General features: G+C 39.9%; 2 protein-coding genes across 2 annotated transcripts; one reads left to right on the top strand and one right to left on the bottom strand.

The window, feature by feature from the left end:
* Positions 1-13,882: 13,882 nt before the first annotated feature.
* LOC107223682 (anamorsin homolog) lies at positions 13,883-15,492 on the top strand. Its single transcript, XM_015663446.2, has 5 exons — positions 13,883-14,163; positions 14,244-14,575; positions 14,686-14,830; positions 15,002-15,114; positions 15,202-15,492. Exons 1-5 carry the CDS (start codon positions 14,010-14,012, stop codon positions 15,295-15,297), a joined length of 840 nt encoding a protein of 279 aa, XP_015518932.2. The 5' UTR covers positions 13,883-14,009; the 3' UTR covers positions 15,298-15,492.
* A 31-nt stretch (positions 15,493-15,523) lies between these two features.
* On the bottom strand, positions 15,524-21,375 carry LOC107223688 (ubiquitin carboxyl-terminal hydrolase 10). Its single transcript, XM_015663455.2, has 9 exons — positions 20,789-21,375; positions 20,268-20,454; positions 17,893-19,467; positions 17,587-17,788; positions 17,236-17,485; positions 17,059-17,148; positions 16,758-16,922; positions 16,439-16,667; positions 15,524-16,351 (listed from the first exon to the last, which is right to left on the bottom strand). Exons 1-9 carry the CDS (start codon positions 20,804-20,806, stop codon positions 16,065-16,067), a joined length of 3,003 nt encoding a protein of 1,000 aa, XP_015518941.1. The 5' UTR covers positions 20,807-21,375; the 3' UTR covers positions 15,524-16,064.
* Positions 21,376-21,682: the final 307 nt, after the last annotated feature.

Raw genomic sequence — 21,682 nt, 5'->3', positions numbered from 1 at the left:
GAAGAAATCTAGACGACATGCGGATCGATACATTACAGAAATCATAGAATAAAATCATAGAACAAATTAACTCAGAACCTCGAAGCCTTATTAACAGCTTGTCACTGTGATAAGTGATAATCATCAGTTGATAAAACAATTGGAAACCAGCTTATTATTGACGACTTGACGGAGAACTTTATTAGTATATTTCAGTGAGTAATACTGGAACGTTTGCCGTAACGTAGCGTTGCACGAGAGAGTGTCGCCCAGAAAGATAGAAAATTGGAAGGATTCTATCTTTCACAGATACTCGTTTCCGATTGTCACCGAAAGAGTGTTGACTGAAGAATATAAAGACGGATACACCTGGGGAAATTTTTGTGACCAGTTTTCGGCGGGAAAGTGGGCCCGGGTGGGCCTGGGAGCGTGGGAGGGTTTTGCTCTAGCGACTCTAAAACTAACGGGCTCATACCGATACTCGTAGCAACCAAAGTAGTGTCGGTATGGAAGCTTGAGATTGAGTCGGTACAAAGTGAGTACGTAAGATTACTTGTCGACTACGATTTAGAAATGTCGATCAGCTCGATCATCCCCATGAGATGATGCATATCCGCGTCCACCGCCATCCGCCTCCGACGACCGACGCGTCCACCACCAACCACAGCAACAACCTCCGAGCATCACCAACCACCGTCAACCACCTCCTGCCACCTCCGACCACCTTCGTCCTTGTCGTCCTTGTCCTCCTCGACCACCGCCGATCACTTCCAACCATCACCAAATATTTTCTACCCCCTCCTGCCCCCTCCGACCACCGCCAAACACCTCCTGCCACCTCCTGCCACCTCCTACCATCTCCGTCCACCTTTTACCACCTCCTGCCACCTCCTACCACCTCAAACCAGCTCCAACCACCTCCTACCATTTCCGAACACCTCCGACCACCACCTAACACCTCTTACTACCTCCGACCTCCTTCGTCCTCTTCGTTCCCCTGCTCCGCCATGTATTCCATAACATTAATATTGATAAATATTCAAACAACTTTTCATTTGCTCTCTCGATCTTGAATTTTCGTAGGCATAGAATCGAAACGCTGTTTTAGCTAGTCGCAAGTGAAGTATCTACGTTGGGTAGAGAAGCAGAATGTTTTTTCGAATAGTTTTCTTATGGAAAAAAATTCAGAGTAACTGTAATACATCACGGATGCGCTAATTTTGATCTAGATGAAATGGATGCTCCGTATGTGAGACAGTATTCAACGCGGTGTCCGGATTTAAAGGCCTCAAAAGGTGACTGTTATCGATTTTTTAATTTTTTTTTGAAAGGGAGAGAAAGAACAAAGCTTCTTAAAACTTCGAGCTTATTTTGAAAGGTACGAGCGAAAATTTTTATCATCCAACTGTCGCAGAACGGCAGCGTTATTATTAGCTGACCCGTTAACTGAAGAATATATCTTGGATAAACGGCTGACCATCGAAAGGCCTAGCCGCTTGAGTCTGGAATCGGCAGGAAAGACAAAGTGCGTATTTCTTGTCTGAAATGTGAAAACTAAAATCATTATACATCATATTATATCATCATACATCATACATCATACATCGTACATTATACATCATCATACATAGTATTAAAGGTCGAAACCAAAGTTTGGATGTCGGATGTTCAGAAAGTTACGTCACCAATCTAAAATCAGCTAGCCGAATTCCTCAGTCTGGAAACAACCGCGCAGTAGAGCGGACGGATGAGAGTCGCACTCCGCAAATTTCGAGTACCGGGTTCTCAACCTCCCGGATCCCGCGCTTCGGGTCCGCTACGCGGTGAAACTCGACTTCCAGGATAAGCGCTCCGTGGTTCCTGGTTCATGTTTACAATAAATTATTTCGATTCGTTTTTCGCGCAAGCCCAAATTCAGTAGCTGTCAGTGGGCTCATACAATTTCTATAACTTTATAATCTTCTCATAATCTGTTTGGTAAAATATGTCGATAAAGAAATTATATTAAACCTTACACGGTATTTTTGATTTGTTCTCAACCTGAAAATATTTATTAGTATTCGAGGTATAACTCGAGGTGGTTGGCGGTGGTCGTTGGGGGTGGTTAGGGGTGGTTGCGGGTAATCCAGGTGATTCAGGAGGAGGGGGACGAGGATTTGTGCTCGGTGAGTAAAACACTTTTATAATATTTCATGGCAATTGTAATTATATTTCATCTAAAATATTTCAAACTAGTCATGTTTACATTAAATTAGTTAAATTCATTTTTCGCGCAAGCACAAATTCGGTAGATATAAATGCGCTAATAAAATTTATCATATTATTAATTAATTAATTAATCAATTAATTATATTAATCCTTACACAATATTTTTAATGTGTTCCTTTACTGAGAATATTTATTACTATTCCAGGTATAACCCGAGGTGGTTGGAGGTGGTCGAGCTGGACGAGGTGGAGGACGGGGATTCGTGCTCGGTGAGTTTAACATTTTTACAATATTTGACGAAGTAGAATCAGCATCAGGAGTAGGATCAGGGGAAGATGTAGAAATAGGAGTAGAAGTAGGAGTAGTGGTAGGAATAGGACTTGGAGTAGGAATATGAGTAGAAGTAGGAATGGTAGGAGTTAGAGTGGGATTAGGAGTAGAAGTAGTCGGAGTAGTAGGAGTAGGAGTAGGAGTAGGAGCAGAAGTAGGTAGGGCGGGGTGGGTCGTGAGAGAGGTGGGGAGGGGCGGGAAGGGGATATTATCATATCAAGTTATCAGTAATAAGCAATTGCGGGTAAAATATTAGCTTACTTTTGTAAGTATTTATGAATATAGCCTCTATGAATATTCATCTAGGTATATAAGTTCTGGCAACGTACCTACTTTCTGTAAGAGATGTTGAAGATTTTCAACCTAATTATGTTTCAGTTCTGTGTCCCACCTAGTGATCCACTAGTACATATCCTCCGACGTGACATCGCTGTGCTACGTATGAAGAAGAAAAGATTTATTAAGATGCAGATTGCTCCTCTCTTCTTGCCATTGTGCTTTCAGCCATTGTTGTACTGTGTGTTTAAAATTAAGGACAGTATATAATATAGAATAACAGGTACAGCTACAAATATAGCACTACAATAAATCTTATAGAAATGAGCTCTCATTGAGATTTCTCTGTATTTATAACTCGACGCGAGAAGGCAAAAATCAATGTAATGCCATCTGTAAGGTAATTGGACTCGTATTTGCACTACGAGAACTCGTTGGGCATTTTGCGGTGAAGTTTGAAAAATTGTTGTACAAGAAATTAAATAACTATAAAAATGGATAAAAAATATTATCTCTAATTGTGAATGTAGCTAATACAGCTTTAACCGTATATTGATTATGTTAATGATCTATTGTGACAAGATCGGAATTAGATAAGCTCTCTAAATACTTTTTTCTAGTCTATTAATTTATATCATGTATATGTAAATGTATATTTCTTCAGTTTATACAATCACTGCACTAGGATTACCCTTGCCACGTTTTATGGTGCGCTTGTGTAATTTTTATATTATTAACCTTACGTTTTACTCTATTTGCGACAAGTTGTGAGTGTTTCTAATTTCTTGGCAATTATTTATGTACATGTATGTGTATATATGGATATGTATACTTATGCATGTGTATATACATATATACAGAGGGTATACACAGAGATTTTAGTATATTCACATACGGATTTCTGTGTATAGGTATACTTGAACTAAAATATCCTTATCTCTAATACGGAGTTCTTCGTATTTCGCATTTGTTCTTGTAACCCAATGTCCTACATACGATGGCAAAAATCTAGATCCAACTTAACTGAGTCTCAAAGCCCCGTTGACATAAAAGCAGCTATTTGATAGAAATTATAGTTTATAGTTTACACAGCCCATTGCATGATATTTCATTATAAATACATATGTTTCAATGTATTTAGAAATAATTTATCAAATATACAGAGGTCATGTGCAAATAATAAATGAATTCGACCGCAGTTTGATGTATTCATTAGAGCTTTAACAATAAATTTAAGCTTTGTTACTTCTTTTATTTTATTATGGATAATCAAAAACATTTCCGACTATTCGTGCTGTGGAAGCATGGGGATTAAACCAAATGCAGCAAAGATTAGAAACAGTGTACGTAGAGTACGGGTATTTTTCTAATAATGCAAACACGTGCCGCTAGCTTAGTTTTGACATATCTAGAATACTACGCCTTGCGAATTAGCTTTCCAGATAGAGATGAATGATGAATTTTAAGGACTGCATTATCGTTGTTGAATACTCTATGCCTCATGGGAAACGAAAATCTGTAACGATAAAATTGATGCACCGGATCATCGTCGACTTTAACTTATGAAATGTCCTACCATTTTCGAACACCTCCTACCTCCCCCTGCCACCTCCGACCATCAATGGCCACTTTCGAGCACCCCCTATCACCTTCTCACACCTCCAACCATCCTATTTACCTATATTACTAGATTAGCTATGATATGAAAAGAGAAGAATTATTCATTTCGAAATGGGATTCTATTCGACGCGCGCTCGATGTATTCCACAACATTAGTATTCATAATTATTCCAACAAATTTTCATTTGCTCTCTCGATCTTAAATTTTCATAGACATAGAATCGAAACGCTGTTTTAGCTGGTCGCAAGTGAAGTATCTGCGTTGGGTGGAGGAGCAGAATTGTTTTTCGAAAAGTATTCGGACGGAAAAAAATTCAGAGTAACTGTAATACATCACGGATGCGCTAATTTTGAACGAGATAAAAGGGATGCTTCGTATATGAGACGGTATTTAACGCTGCGTAGTGATTTAAAGACCTAAAAAGGTGATAGGGAGAGAAAGAACGAAGCTTCTTAACACTTCGAGTGTATTTCAACACACATTTGAAAGGTACGAGCAAAATTTTTCATCGTCCAACTGTCGCAGAACGGCAGCGTTATTATTAGCTGACCCGTTAACTGAAGAATATATCTTGGATAAACGGCTGACCATCGAAGAGCCTAGCCGCTTGAGTCTGGAATCGGCAGGAAAAACAAAGTGCGTATTTCTTGTATGAAAAGTGAGAACTAAACTCATAGTACATCATATCATATCATCATACATCATACATCATACATCGTACATCATACATCATCATACCTAGTATTACAGTTCGAAACCAAAGTTTGAATTTTCGGATGTTCGGAAAGTGACGTCACCAATCTAAAATCGGCTAGCCGAGTTCCTCAGTCCGGTACCAACCGCGCAGTAGAGCGGACGGATGAGAGTCGCGCTCCGCAAATTTCGAGTACCGGGTTCTCAACCTCCCGGATCCCGCGCTTCGGCTCCGCTACGTATTTCGAGTACCGGGTTCTCAACCTCCCGGATCCCGCGCTTCGGTTCCGCTACGCGGTGAAACTCGACTTCCAGGATAAGCGCTCCGTGGTTCCTCGTTCATGTTTATAATAAATTATTTCAATTCGTTTTTCGCGCAAGCCCAAATTCGGTAGCTGTCAGTCCGCTAATAAAATTTCTCGACTTCTAGGATAAGCGCTCCGTGGTTCTTGGTTCATGTTTACAATAAATTATTTCAATTCGTTTTTCGCGCAAGCCCAAATTCGGTAGCTGTCAGTCCGCTAATAAAATTTCTCGACTTCCAGGATAAGCGCTCCGTGGTTCCTGGTTCATGTTTACAATAAATTATTTCAATTCGTTTTTCGCGCAAACCCAAATTCGGTAGCTGTCAGTCCGCTAACAAAATTTCTTGACTTCCAGGATAAGCGCTCCGTGGTTCCTGGTTCATGTTTACAATAAATTATTTCAATTCGTTTTTCGCGCAACCCCAAATTCGGTAGCTGTCAGTCCGCTAATAAAATTTCTCGACTTCTAGGATAAGCGCTCCGTGGTTCTTGGTTCATGTTTACAATAAATTATTTCAATTCGTTTTTCGCGCAACCCCAAATTCGGTAGCTGTCAGTCCGCTAATAAAATTTCTCGACTTCCAGGATAAGCGCTCCGTGGTTCCTGGTTCATGTTTACAATAAATTATTTCAATTCGTTTTTCGCGCAAGCCCAAATTCGGTAGCTGTCAGTCCGCTAATATAATTTCTCGACTTCCAGGATAAGCGCTCCGTGGTTCCTGGTTCATGTTTACAATAAATTATTTCAATTCGTTTTTCGCGCAAACCCAAATTCGGTAGCTGTCAGTCCGCTAACAAAATTTCTTGACTTCCAGGATAAGCGCTCCGTGGTTCCTGGTTCATGTTTACAATAAATTATTTCAATTCGTTTTTCGCGCAACCTCAAATTCGGTAGCTGTCAGTCCGCTTATAAAATTTCTCGACTTCTAGGATAAGCGCTCCGTGGTTCTTGGTTCATGTTTACAATAAATTATTTCAATTCGTTTTTCGCGCAAGCCCAAATTCGGTAGCTGTCAGTCCGCTAATAAAATTTCTCGACTTCCAGGATAAGCGCTCCGTGGTTCCTGGTTCATGTTTACAATAAATTATTTCAATTCGTTTTTCGCGTAAGCCCAAATTCGGTAGCTGTCAGTCCGCTAATAAAATTTCTCGACTTCTAGGATAAGCGCTCCGTGGTTCTTGGTTCATGTTTACAATAAATTATCTCAATTCGTTTTTCGCGCAAGCCCAAATTCGGTAGCTGTCGGTCCGCTAATAAAATTTCTCGACTTCCAGGATAAGCGCTCCGTGGTTCCTGGTTCATGTTTACGATAAATTATTTCAATTCGTTTTTCGCGCAACCCCAAATTCGGTGGCTGTCAGTCCGCTAATAAAATTTCTCGACTTCCAGGATAAGCGCTCCGTGGTTCCTGGTTCATGTTTACAATAAATTATTTCAATTCGTTTTTCGCGCAACCCCAAATTCGGTAGCTGTCAGTCCGCTAATAAAATTTCTCGACTTCCAGGATAAGCGCTCCGTGGTTCCTGGTTCATGTTTACAATAAATTATTTCAATTCGTTTTTCGCGCAAGCCCAAATTCGGTAGCTGTCAGCACGCTAATAAAATTTCTGTAACTTTATATTCTTCTCGTAATCTTTTTGGTCAAATATGTCGGTAAAAAAATTATATTAAACCTGACACATTATTTTTGATTTGTTCTCATGCTGAAAATATTTATTAGTATTCGAGGTATAACTCGAGGTGGTTGGCGGTGGTCGTTGGGGGTGGTTGAAGATGGTCGGCGGTGGACGAGGAGGACAAGGAGGACGAGGATTTGTGCTCGGTGAGTAAAACACTTTTATAATATTTCATGGCAATGGTAATTATATTTTATTTGAAATATTTCAAACTAGTAATGTTTACAATAAATTATTTCAATTCATTTTTCGTGCAAGCACATATTCAGTAGCTATGAATAATCTTATACAATTTATTATGTTATTAATTAAATAATTAATATTCTTATAACATTTAATGGCAATTGTAATTATATTTCATCTGAAATATTACAAACTTGTCACGTTTACAATAAATTATTTCAATTCATTTTTCGTGCAAGCACATATTCAGTAGCTATAAATAATCTTATACAATTTATTATATTATTAATTAATTAATTAATATTCTTATAATATTTAATGGCAATTGTAATTATATTTTATCTGAAATATTACAAACTTGTCACGTTTACAATAAATTATTTCAATTCATTTTTCGTGCAAGCACATATTCAGTAGCTATGAATAATCTTGTACAATTTATTATATTATTAATTAATTGATTAATTACAATAATCCTTACACAATATTTTTAATGTGTTCCTATACTAAAAATATTCATTACTATTCCAGGTATTACCCGAGGTGGTCGGAGGTGGACGAGGAGGAGGACGAGCTGGACGAGGAGGAGGACCAGGAGGACGAGGTGGACGAGGAGGAGACGGGGTGGGTCGTGGGAGAGGACCTCTCCTCTCCTCAGAGGAGGGGAGGGGGAGGGGCAGGGAAGGGGTAGAGGTGGGCGGGGAGGGGGAAGGGATGGGAAGGGGTGGGGAGGGTGGCGGGGAGGGTGGCGGGAGGGGAGGGGAGGGGGGAGGGGGCGGGAGGGAGGGAGGGAGGGAGGGAGGGAGGGCGGGAGGGAGGGAGGGAGGGAGGGAGGGCGGGCGGGCGGGGGCGGAGGGAGGGAGGGAGGGAGAGAGTGGAGGACGGATGTCGATGCGAGCCTGTTAGAGTTAATAGAGCAGTACACCCCCCCCCTCTTGCGCCCTCCCTCCCTCCCGCCCTCCCTCCCTCCCGCCCGCCCTCCCTCCCTCCCTCCCTCCCTCCCTCCCTCCCTCCCTCCCTCCCCCCTCCCCTCCCCGCCACCCTCCCCTCCCCGCCACCCTCCCCTCCCCGCCACCCTCCCCTCCCCACCCCTTCCCATCCCTTCCCCCTCCCCACCCACCTCTCCCCCTTCCCTGCCCCTCCCCCTCCCCTCCTCCGAGGAGAGGAGAGGTCCTCTCCCACGACCCACCCCGTCTCCTCCTCGTCCACCTCGTCCTCCTGGTCCTCCTCCTCGTCCAGCTCGTCCTCCTCCTCGTCCACCTCCGACCACCTCGGGTAATACCTGGAATAGTAATGAATATTTTTAGTATAGGAACACATTAAAAATATTGTGTAAGGATTAATGTAATTAATCAATTAATTAATAATATAATAAATTGTACAAGATTATTCATAGCTACTGAATATGTGCTTGCACGAAAAATGAATTGAAATAATTTATTGTAAACGTGACAAGTTTGTAATATTTCAGATGAAATGTAATTACAATTGCCATCAAATATTATAGGAATATTAATTAATTAATTAATAATATAAGAAATTGTATAAGATTATTCATAGCTACTGAATATGTGCTTGCACGAAAAATGAATTGAAATAATTTATTGCAAACGTGACAAGTTTGTAATATTTCAGATGAAATGTAATTACAATTGCCATCAAATATTATAAGAATATTAATTAATTAATTAATAATAAAATAAATTGTATAAGATTATTCATAGCTACTGAATATGTGCTTGCACGAAAAATGAATTGAAATAATTTATTGTAAACATTACTAGTTTGAAATATTTCAAATAAAATATAATTACAATTGCCATGAAATATTATAAAAGTGTTTTACTCACCGAGCACAAATCCTCGTCCTCCTTGTCCTCCTCGTCCACCGCCGACCATCTTCAACCACCCCCAACGACCACCGCCAACCACCTCGAGTCATACCTCGAATACTAATAAATATTTTCAGCATGAGAACAAATCAAAAATAATGTGTAAGGTTTAATATAATTTTTTATCGACATATTTGACCAAAAAGATTATGAGAAGAATATAAAGTTATAGAAATTTTATTAGCGTACTGACAGCTACCGAATTTGGGCTTGCGCGAAAAACGAATTGAAATAATTTATTGTAAACATGAACCAGGAACCACGGAGCGCTTATCCTGGAAGTCGAGAAATTATATTAGCGGACTGACCGCTACCGAATTTGGGGTTGCGCGAAAAACGAATTGAAATAATTTATTGTAAACATGAACCAGGAACCACGGAGCGCTTATCCTGGAAGTCGAGAAATTTTATTAGCGGACTGACAGCTACCGAATTTGGGGTTGCGCGAAAAACGAATTGAAATAATTTATTGTAAACATGAACCAGGAACCACGGAGCGCTTATCCTGGAAGTCGAGAAATTTTATTAGCGGACTGACAGCTACCGAATTTGGGGTTGCGCGAAAAACGAATTGAAATAATTTATTGTAAACATGAACCAAGAACCACGGAGCGCTTATCCTAGAAGTCGAGAAATTTTATTAGCGGACTGACAGCTACCGAATTTGGGCTTGCGCGAAAAACGAATTGAAATAATTTATTGTAAACATGAACCAAGAACCACGGAGCGCTTATCCTAGAAGTCGAGAAATTTTATTAGCGGACTGACAGCTACCGAATTTGGGCTTGCGCGAAAAACGAATTGAAATAATTTATTGTAAACATGAACCAGGAACCACGGAGCGCTTATCCTGGAAGTCGAGAAATTATATTAGCGGACTGACAGCTACCGAATTTGGGGTTGCGCGAAAAACGAATTGAAATAATTTATTGTAAACATGAACCAGGAACCACGGAGCGCTTATCCTGGAAGTCGAGAAATTTCATTAGCGGACTGACAGCCACCGAATTTGGGGTTGCGCGAAAAACGAATTGAAATAATTTATCGTAAACATGAACCAGGAACCACGGAGCGCTTATCCTGGAAGTCGAGAAATTTTATTAGCGGACTGACAGCTACCGAATTTGGGGTTGCGCGAAAAACGAATTGAAATAATTTATCGTAAACATGAACCAAGAACCACGGAGCGCTTATCCTAGAAGTCGAGAAATTTTATTAACGGACTGACAGCTACCGAATTTGGGCTTGCTCGAAAAACGAATTGAAATAATTTATCGTAAACATGAACCAGGAACCACGGAGCGCTTATCCTGGAAGTCGAGAAATTATATTAGCGGACTGACCGCTACCGAATTTGGGGTTGCGCGAAAAACGAATTGAAATAATTTATTGTAAACATGAACCAGGAACCACGGAGCGCTTATCCTGGAAGTCGAGAAATTTTATTAGCGGACTGACAGCTACCGTATTTGGGCTTGCGCGAAAAACGAATTGAAATAATTTATTGTAAACATGAACCAGGAACCACGGAGCGCTTATCCTGGAAGTCGAGAAATTTTATTAGCGGACTGACAGCTACCGAATTTGGGGTTGCGCGAAAAACGAATTGAAATAATTTATTGTAAACATGAACCAGGAACCACGGAGCGCTTATCCTGGAAGTCGAGAAATTTTATTAGCGGACTGACAGCTACCGAATTTGGGGTTGCGCGAAAAACGAATTGAAATAATTTATTGTAAACATGAACCAAGAACCACGGAGCGCTTATCCTAGAAGTCGAGAAATTTTATTAGCGGACTGACAGCTACCGAATTTGGGCTTGCGCGAAAAACGAATTGAAATAATTTATTGTAAACATGAACCAAGAACCACGGAGCGCTTATCCTAGAAGTCGAGAAATTTTATTAGCGGACTGACAGCTACCGAATTTGGGCTTGCGCGAAAAACGAATTGAAATAATTTATTGTAAACATGAACCAGGAACCACGGAGCGCTTATCCTGGAAGTCGAGAAATTATATTAGCGGACTGACAGCTACCGAATTTGGGGTTGCGCGAAAAACGAATTGAAATAATTTATTGTAAACATGAACCAGGAACCACGGAGCGCTTATCCTGGAAGTCGAGAAATTTTATTAGCGGACTGACAGCCACCGAATTTGGGGTTGCGCGAAAAACGAATTGAAATAATTTATCGTAAACATGAACCAGGAACCACGGAGCGCTTATCCTGGAAGTCGAGAAATTTTATTAGCGGACTGACAGCTACCGAATTTGGGCTTGCGCGAAAAACGAATTGAAATAATTTATTGTAAACATGAACCAAGAACCACGGAGCGCTTATCCTGGAAGTCGAGAAATTATATTAGCGGACTGACAGCTACCGAATTTGGGCTAGCGCGAAAAACGAATTGAAATAATTTATTGTAAACATGAACCAGGAACCACGGAGCGCTCATCCTGGAAGTCAAGAAATTTTGTTAGCGGACTGACAGCTACCGAATTTGGGTTTGCGCGAAAAACGAATTGAAATAATTTATTGTAAACATGAACCAGGAACCACGGAGCGCTTATCCTGGAAGTCGGAAATTTTATTAGCGGACTGACAGCTACCGAATTTGGGCTTGCGCGTAAAACGAATTGAAATAATTTATTGTAAACATGAACCAAGAACCACGGAGCGCTTATCCTAGAAGTCGAGAAATTTTATTAGCGGACTGACAGCTACCGAATTTGGGCTTGCGCGAAAAACGAATTGAAATAATTTATTATAAACATGAACGAGGAACCACGGAGCGCTTATCCTGGAAGTCGAGTTTCACCGCGTAGCGGAACCGAAGCGCGGGATCCGGGAGGTTGAGAACCCGGTACTCGAAATACGTAGCGGAGCCGAAGCGCGGGATCCGGGAGGTTGAGAACCCGGTACTCGAAATTTGCGGAGCGCGACTCTCATCCGTCCGCTCTACTGCGCGGTTGGTACCGGACTGAGGAACTCGGCTAGCCGATTTTAGATTGGTGACGTCACTTTCCGAACATCCGAAAATTCAAACTTTGGTTTCGAACTGTAATACTAGGTATGATGATGTATGATGTACGATGTATGATGTATGATGTACGATGTATGATGTATGATGTATGATGGTATGATATGATGTACTATGAGTTTAGTTTTCACATTTCATACAAGAAATACGCACTTTGTCTTTCCTGCCGATTCCAGACTCAAGCGGCTAGGCTCTTCGATGATCAGCCGTTTATCCACGATATATTCTTCAGTTAACGGGTCAGCTAATAATAACGCTGCCGTTATGCGACAGTTGGATGATAAAAATTTTTGCTCGTACCTTTCAAAATAAGCTCGAAGTTTTAAGAAGCTTCGTTCTTTCTCTCCCTCTCAAAAAAAAATAAAAAAATCAATAACAGTCACCTTTTGAGGCCTTCAAATCTGGACACCGCGTTGAATACTGTCTCATATACGGAGCATCCATTTCATCTCGATCAAAATTAGCGCATCCGTGATGTATTACAGTTACTCTGAATTTTTTTCCATAAGAAAACTTTTCGAAAAAACATTCTGCTTCTCTTACCAACGTAGATACTTCACTTGCGACTAGCTAAAACAGCGTTTCGATTCTATGCCTACGAAAATTTAAGATCGAGAGAGCAAATGAAAAGTTGTTGGAATATTTATCAATATTAATGTTACGGAATACATCGAGTACGTGTCGAATAAATATATAATGTGTTCATATTATAGACGTATTGTTGTAGGTAACACAGTTTGTCTCCTGGAAAATTATAAAATTTACAGTATGCATCACGTATCAATTGCAAATGGATCATATATATTAATAACGTACATGGACCGCATATACATATATACTTTTTGGTCTCTGCATCATTATTACATCAGATCTATTATTATTTCTGATCTATGTATATGTTCGTTTCTCGGGTACCTGTACTTCGATTAAATCACTGTTCCGCTACGAATTTTGGAAGAAATTTATTCTCATTGTTAATTTCTTGTATCGCCGACAAGTCGGTAACGCTGCAAGTCGGTAAATACACACAGGCTAAGTAAATCCTAACCTGACAATTGATTATTGATCAAGTAATTACTATCTAATGTCGGAAATTCGATATCACAAACTTACAATCGCCAAAAAACGATGAAAATTTCGTTCAAAACCGGGAAGGAGTTTTGAAATGCGGCATCACATCGCGGTACGGAGACGCTGTCAACGGACGGATACACGATCGTGGAAACCACCGCGTTTGTTTGGAAAGCTCCCACAGCTCCAGGAGAAATTCACCAGATCTGAGGAAAAAGCGCGCAGTTTATTTTCCCATTCAGTTTTTTGGGCTTTCCAGCCAAATGGTGGACCACTAATCGTTCTTATCAAGTTTATCGTGATCGTCAAATGATTGCGCGTCGATTAAAGCTCCTGTCGAGTTTAACTGAAGTGAAAATTAAAAAAATCCGGCTAACCGAGCGCCTCGATTTGTTTATTTGATATAAATTGACTACCAAATGATTTGATTAGGCTACCAATCACCACCAATCGACTACCAAACGATTGGTATAGTCGAAATTGAAAAAAGTTTAAGTTGCTTGGCCAACTTTACGTCAAACCGACGACGTCCATGAAACAATAAAGTGTCCACACTCTGCGTTTTGCTGCCCATGAAATCTAGGCTTAACACGCAATCGAGTCGAAGCTCGAAGTCAGACGATAAACGTGTGCTTCTGTCAGTCATTGAGTACAGTGAGTGTTGTTCCAATCCATATTTAAATACATAAATCACGTTGTCATTCACTCTCGACCAGGTATACGGAGGAAGATGGAAAATTTTGTAACCGAAGGTAACAAGGTTTTAATAATATGGTGTCCTGGAACACCGCTTGAAGAATTGCAGGAGTTTGTTTCACAGACCAAATCTAAGGTTGGAAACTCTGGTAGCGTTTCACTGGAGAATTCGAATCAGATCATAAAATGTAAGTTTGAACAACTATTGCAGTGATGAAGTTCTCCAGTCTCATGATCATGAATTATTGTCGTTATAACCTTATTGCAGCAAATCACGACGCCTCTTCCGTCGACACAATTTTATCAGGATTTCTGCATCCAATTATCCATAATAATATCCTCCTCGCTGAGGCACTCCGCATTTTATCACCTGGTGGAAAGATTGTTATTCAGGAGCCGGTCGTAACGCAATCCGGTCATCAAAATCTCGGGACATGTGCGGAACTGATTTTAAGATTCAAACTAAATGGATTCCTCCTACAATCTCCAGACTGCAAAGCTTCCGCAGTCTCATTCGAACTTCGAAAAACTCTCTCTGAACAATATAACGTAGATGAGGTCAAAGTATGCCAAATTATAGGCAAGAAACCACAATTCGAGGCAAGTTTGTGACATGACAGATTTCTTCCATAGATATCGATTGCGTTATAAAATTTTGGAAATGTATGATTTATAATCTAACAAAGTTATTGCATATTTTCTATTGGCAGGTAGGTTCCTCGATGGCCCTTCCATTGGCTAAATCCGCTGTAAATGTATGGAAACTGGATGATGCGGTAGAGGAAGATTTAATAGATGAGGATACTCTTTTGGATGAAAGTGATATTCAAAAACCACAAGTAGCTTCCCTTAAGGGTAATTGAATTGCATATTGATTCACCCGGGTTGGCTTGAACCACAAAGAATCATCAAGAATTAACAACCTAAGGATTAGATCATAAAGAAAATATTCGTATTATTAAAAGCTAAATTAATTTGTATAATTTTATAAACTGCTGAATTCATTGCGTTTTTTTTAAATTTTAGTTTGCGCTACAACTGGGAAGCGGAAGGCATGTAAAGATTGCAGTTGTGGATTAGCCGAGGAATTATCGGGAGAAACTGTCACGCAGAAAGTGGAAAAATCTTCCTGTGGAAGCGTATGTGTATTTGTACATCTAATTACAGTAAAAGTATTTTTGCTTGTTCTTTCATAGGTCAAATTTTATTTCATTACATTATTTCAGTGTTATTTGGGAGATGCTTTCCGTTGTGCGAGCTGCCCGTATTTAGGAATGCCAGCTTTTAAGCCAGGAGAAAAAATCTTGCTGCCTAACAATTAATGCGGATCTTGTGTTAAACACCTATTAGTTGATTCTTAATGATGGAAGCCACATTTTACGGTCGAATTACAAACAAGATTTTCATTCCCTGTTTGATTAAAATAGACATATAGACGATATCTTAGAGATCAGATATAATTAAATTATTAATAAAATAGAAGGGTTGAAATGAAAAGAACCCCCCCCCCCTTAAAATAAACGACTGTACAATGGAGTTGTTCCAATATTACTACTATTATTATTATTATTATTGTTTTTTTGTTTGCTGATCTATCAAACATGTTAAGAGATGTAAAACACAAATACAAACAATTTGAACTCAAAATAAAAAATGAGAAAACCAGAGGGAATAATTGGCATTAATTCAGTGAAAAATTCAGAGGTAAAGTATCGCTCCAATGTCATATCAGATTCCCGCATTGTTTATTAACTTTCCTCATAAAATTTTTACATTCTGAAAACTGCGATTTTTCATTATAAAATTATTGAAGACGTCGCAAAAGTAATCAAAATTATTTCCATTAATTTTCTTAATATTTCATTTAAGAATCTGATAAATTATACATCAAATATTATTATCATCATGATTATTACTATCATTGTAGAGAAAAATTAAGGCAATTTTTATAATATCTAGTAACGAGTCATTTGATAAATTTTCATAGCTAAATATAAATTGTATGGTGAAAAAATGTTGAAATTTATATATGTATATAGAAACTATAGAAAAAGATGCAGTTTTATCTACTAAATTTCTTATCAACTACTTAACGAATCCTGTCGTTGTTAAGCTGGTTATTACCGATGGTATCCAATCTTCTGTAATATAAAAGATACGGTACTCTGGGCGGCAGCGGGTTCAACACATTACGTTCTGAGACTCCCCTAAGTGAGCTATCGTCGTACCTCACCCAGCCTCCGTAACCAACGTGAAAAGCATCCGTGACGTAATGCCCTTTAGTGGCTTCTTTTCCATCGTGATATGTCACGGCAAATAATTTGTATTGTTTTTGTTTAGGCGAAAGTTTTTTAGATGCATTTGACGACAGAATTTCTGAAACATTGAAGAGAAATGATTGATCAGTTGTTTTGAATTTTCTGAAAACAAGTAAACATCACAAAATTACACTCTCTGACTTACTGCTGTCTATTTTGAGGTCAATCGGAAACTCTACGCTCTTTAAAATCTTCGAACATCCATCTAGTTTGTAGTCAAACCACTTGAGATGGAGAATTAAAATCACCGGAAGCTCCTCGAGGGTGACTTGCTTCCATGCTTCGATCTCCCGTTTTGTTTTGCTACACGTCATTCCCTCGAGCTGATCTCGGCCGACTAATATTTCCAGAGCTCCTTTTACAGATTCAGCTTTCTGAAAGATTCAAAAACAATTATTATACCAAATATTGCGCCCAAACTTTTGATCGGTTAAAAAAAGGCGTTTCATTGTTTCTGAAAATACCTCAATGTCCAACTGCAAAGTGAAGAAAGGCTGAACATTATCCGTCGGCTGTTCTCCTGCCCGGGATACCCTGTATCTCAATTGCCCGCGGAATATATCTGATAAAGGTGTTCGTCCGAATTCTGTACATCGTGTGATGGATCCTTTATTCTTTGGTCCCATGATCTAGAACAATATCAATGCAGCAATGAGATAAATTTCAATTGACCAATTAGTTATAATAAATCCCACGTGTTAAGGAAATAAAATGCACGCAACGTTTGAAACGGAACTAAAAATAAATGATTATCATCATACATACTTTCCACTCTTCCTGATCGCCCTGATTTGTTTGAAGAAATTCGTTCTCAGTGGTAGTGGGAGTAGTTTCATTGCTTCCCAATTTCATCATCTGAAAAAATGAAAGACACTGGTTCAGTAAATATTCATAAAGAAAAGAACTGTTTTGCTTTGTATAAAAAAAATATAAATTACATACTTCAAGCATTTCATCACTAATGCCATTAAGCAGACAAGAGAGAAATTCTTCGGCATCTTCCTGCCTGCCTTCGACAGAAAACACACTAGCACACGACGTATTCTTTAACATAGTGTAGACATAAGTAGGCTCAAAGGCAATGCCAGATTGTACATTAACGACAGTTTCATCGGCACATTTATGTGTTTTGTCTTTCCTTGGCAATCGAGCCCCAGCTGCTAGCGGAGAGAATTCATGTACAAATCGAATCCTGCGAAAAGAATTTTCGATTGAGTATACATTCGTAAATGGTTTAAACATCTATTCAAATTATGAATTACTACAGTGTGAAGAATAAAATAATATACGCACATATTGGTTATCAAATTGTTGGAGGTACTATTACGTGCAGTATTCTTGGAATAAGGCATAGCCATGAGGAGATTATAGAACGGTGGGCAAGCAAGGAGTGCCTGCAGTATGCTGTTGATGTAACAGTAATTGTTTCGATTGATCAGCCCTCGAGGTAAAAGACTGACAGTTTGTTTCCTCATTTGATATTTTGATAAGAACTCTGAAAAGAAAAAAAAAACTAGTATTTGATTTGCTCAGATCTCTAGGAAAATTTTTTCCATTACAGTGAAATCTAGCAACATTTGAGACAAGATAGAATCTTACCTCCTGTTTTGAATGCATCAAGGTCATTAAACTTGTTTGAAGAATTATTACACTCTTTCTGCACCTCAGTTCGATTTGAGGCTGTCGTTGCATGGTTGACAGGTTCGAGTGCCGGAAAGGCTCTAGGCTTTCCATGTAATTGTCGAGTTCCAGGTGCTTCGTTGGGCGAAAAATTCGTTTTTAGCGTAGCTTCACAATCTGATGCAACATCAACGCACATTGGACAAATGCGTGCTGTAGGTTTGCCGTTTGTTATGCCAGAAGGAAAGGGTTCGTTATTTGTTTTTTTCAAAATACTAGCCCAAGATGGACTGGATTCCGGTGCTGCGCGAGTAACAGGAGTTATCAGCAACTGTGGTGTTGGAACACTTTCCTTTTGTTTTTCAACTGCCTGAACACTAATTTTTACACTCTCCTCTTGTGGTTCATCAATTTTTGCAACTGGTTCTGGTTTGACCGTAGTTTTGGGAACATTTGTCTGATTAAGGGAGACTGTATCCTTCCTGAACTCGACGTTATTCTCCGTCTTTTGTTTGACTTGAATACTGCTGTTAATATTGACATACGGTACATCAGTTTTCTCTGAAAGTTCGCAACTCTTATTAACCGTAGCGACGATATTGTGCTCTATCGTCATGTTCACAGGAGGCACTTTGTTGTTGTTGTTATTATTATTGATAGTCTTATTATTGTTACTGTACCTACTATTGATACTACTAATAGTACTACTAGAACAATTATTATTATTACTATTATTAAAACTGTTATTGCTACTGGAGACAGAGTCAGTAGCGACGCTGTTATCAAGCTTCTGCTTGCTCGCACTGTTATTAACGATCACGGTTGTGACACAGTCTATATTTGTTTGAGGGGGGTTTATCGGCTCTGGCTTTTTCTGAATACTTAGAGGTGGCGGACCATAGTTACTGGCATTTGGGCGAGGGACGGGATCCTCTTTTTGCACCGAACTCTTTGCCAACTCCGGACGCGAGCGAGATGCTGGAGTCGTAGAACTGTGTTGCGTGTACTGAGCACCGGCTCCCGGGTGCTGACTAACCTGGTTATAAACGGGGTGCTGTGAGGACGGGGAATAGAGGGTCGTCGATGGGTAGTAAGAACGCTGTCGCTGAGGATTCGAGTGTTCCGTCTGGTAGTAAATCGTCGGGGAACACATGTTTCTCTGCATTCTGTGGTACTGAGCCTGAGCAGAGTGGTAAGCGGGTCCTATTTCGTTGCCCGAGTCCATGTAGCGGCTGCTGGCATCCCGTTTGCTGCCTCGGCCGCGGTGATGGCCTCGTCTTCTGTTCTCCCTGCCCAGCGGCACCTCGTGAATCTCAGTTTCTTGGAGGTATAACGGATGTGGGAAACCCATACCCTGCATGTAAGTCTGTGTGCTAAATTCTGGACCCATTTCGTACATGTTAGGTTGCGTGAGAACCATTCCGGTGTAAACTGGAGTCATCATTTGACGATGAGTGTGAGCATAAGGCATATCCATTTGTGGCATCCGCGCCATGACTGCCGCTCCTGACGTTACCATCTCGCCTTCATAAGACATTTGGCTCTGTTCCGGGTCTGGAAGATACAAGATAAAGGATTTTAAAGAGGTAATTAGAAGAAGGTGGTTTATTCAATTACAGGGTTGAAAAAGTGGATAAATTTTGGAGATTTATAGCATGAGAACCATTTTATCCAATTCTATTGGGGTTTGTTTCGTTTAAAAGTATGTAGATTAGGCTTCAGTTATGTTTTTATTTTTTTAGTGAATCGATTTGGGTGATTTGATTGAAATTATTTGAGATGTTGCAAGCATTGCTAAACATATTGCCAAGCAAAATGTTTTACGTTATTATAAATAACAGTGCTTCTTGTTTGATAATTTTAACAAAATGAATACTGGAAATTAAACTTAATCGAAATACTTTCAAGTAAAACAAACCCGAATCTAATTGGACTGTTGGTTCTCGAGTCTCCTGAATTCACCTGCTTTTTCAAATGTCTATTTGTATATACAGTGGGCGCTAGATAAATGGCCAGTGAGTATAAGTTATTCGAATGCGAGCGGGTACCCCCCTCCACACGCACGGTCGCAATTCAAATGCGGCATCCCCCACCTCAGCGCGCTCATCGGCCACCTAAACGCGCTCATCCCCCACCTCGGCGAGCTCGTCGGCCACCTCAACGCGCTCATCCCCCACCTCAGCGTGCCCATCATCCACTGCGCTGCACTGTCACCCCCTAGTGCCCCCTACCGTGCAGTAGGAGCGTTTAGCAACTAGCCATTACGGAGAATTTTTCTCTCCTCGGGCCCCGCGGCAGGGTCATATATCTAGCGTACACTGTACCCCTTAACGAAAACTCAAATTTCTTCTTACCGTAGGTTTGCCAGCTTCGATTAGTGTCTAAAGCTTCCGATATGACCTCTGCACCGTAGTATTCTGTCTCTCCAGTATCCCACGGTAACTGTAATACTTCCGTGGCGGTACCGGAGTTAAGAACGATAATTATTTCGCATTTAGTTCTGTCGTCTAAACCCGACATATCCAAAAACTCATACTCGCTCTGAAACAGAATTACGAGTTTGTGAATATTTACGTTTTTCGAAATCGGGGAACAATTAAAGTGGCGAAACCTGCCTCACGTATGCACCGAAATTAGTGAGGTTAGAAATGTTAGAATGCGCTGCATGCGATGCGCATTCCGCTAACCTCAACGCTTCGGAATTGTGATAAATTCGCATGCTTGTTGAATTATTTGTATGGCATAAGACGATGTCGATTATTTTGCCTCGTATATTGCCGGTTAGATATTACGGCCCAGTTAGTTTCAATAATAACTAACAAGCCAGAAGACAAACGTGGACTAATAAAGATTGTTACAAACTTATCTCGCTTACCTTATATTTTATATCCATTTCATTTGGTAATTCTTTAAACGTGCCCGATTTAATTTTAATTAAATCGTACGGCCACTGTACCGGTCCCGGAGAACAAATAGAACTCTGTGTCTTTAAATTTATGCACCTTTCACTAATATTTCACTGAACTTTCGGCAGGCTTTCCGTTATCTCAACAAGTTTGTTGAAAGTCACTGCGAAAAATCCACCCGTTTTTCTCATCCGAAGTGGAAAATTTGTATGAAATTTACTCGCCACGAACTACACCGTGTGAGACTAGAACAGTTTCGCCACAAACCAGTGCCACAAGTTGATACGAATATCTTCCGTCACTAACAATACGAAATTCTCATAGGTGGCGTTCAATATTTCGGATGCGTTAGTGGGACTAGTCTAAGAGTGGAACTTATAAAAATATTTTAAAATCAGGAGTGGCCAAAATAGTGATGTAATAAAAAAATGTACGTGATTAATGTTTGAGTTGTATTCTCTTTGACTACAAGTTTGGAATGCACTTCACCTCCACACACTCGACGATCCACCTCACTCCATCAGAGCTCTACGCGAAGTGAAGCGTCGTGTCGAAACTCCAGTGTGCAGCCCACTGAACGTGCAACCCTTACCACCTCTTTTCTCGATGGGACCGCTAGCGCTTGGATACGCTATCTGGTGGCGATATTCAACATGTGAGTGAGTAGGTCGAATCGCATCAGCTGACTTGGACTATGAACTTGTTTATGTGCAAATTTACAAATTTCTTGTAATGAAAGTTTCATTTTATATTTTAAAATTACAAAAACAAAATTCATTTTTATAAAAATACACTTGTCAACATTTTTTTATGTACAGTGTAACGTTCTTACTCTAATACATATTTTCACCGCTAGATGCCAT

The sequence above is a fragment of the Neodiprion lecontei genome, chromosome 4 (genome assembly GCF_021901455.1).
Source record: "Neodiprion lecontei isolate iyNeoLeco1 chromosome 4, iyNeoLeco1.1, whole genome shotgun sequence".
Classification (NCBI taxonomy): domain Eukaryota; kingdom Metazoa; phylum Arthropoda; class Insecta; order Hymenoptera; family Diprionidae; genus Neodiprion; species Neodiprion lecontei.
This window is presented reverse-complemented; position numbering and strand designations above follow the sequence as displayed.

Bases quoted from the DNA above. Each gene is read 5' to 3' on its own strand.
- LOC107223682 (XM_015663446.2), top strand. From the start codon at position 14,010: ATGGAAAATTTTGTAACCGAAGGTAACAAGGTTTTAATAATATGGTGT. The intron at 14,164-14,243 runs GTAAGTTTGAAC...ACCTTATTGCAG, and splicing joins TTCGAATCAGATCATAAAAT to CAAATCACGACGCCTCTTCC. The intron at 14,576-14,685 runs GCAAGTTTGTGA...TTCTATTGGCAG, and splicing joins GCAAGAAACCACAATTCGAG to GTAGGTTCCTCGATGGCCCT.
- LOC107223688 (XM_015663455.2), bottom strand. The intron at 19,468-20,267 runs GTAAGAAGAAAT...TGTATCTTCCAG, and splicing joins TCGAAGCTGGCAAACCTACG to ACCCGGAACAGAGCCAAATG. The intron at 17,789-17,892 runs GTAAGATTCTAT...TTTTCTTTTCAG, and splicing joins TGATGCATTCAAAACAGGAG to AGTTCTTATCAAAATATCAA.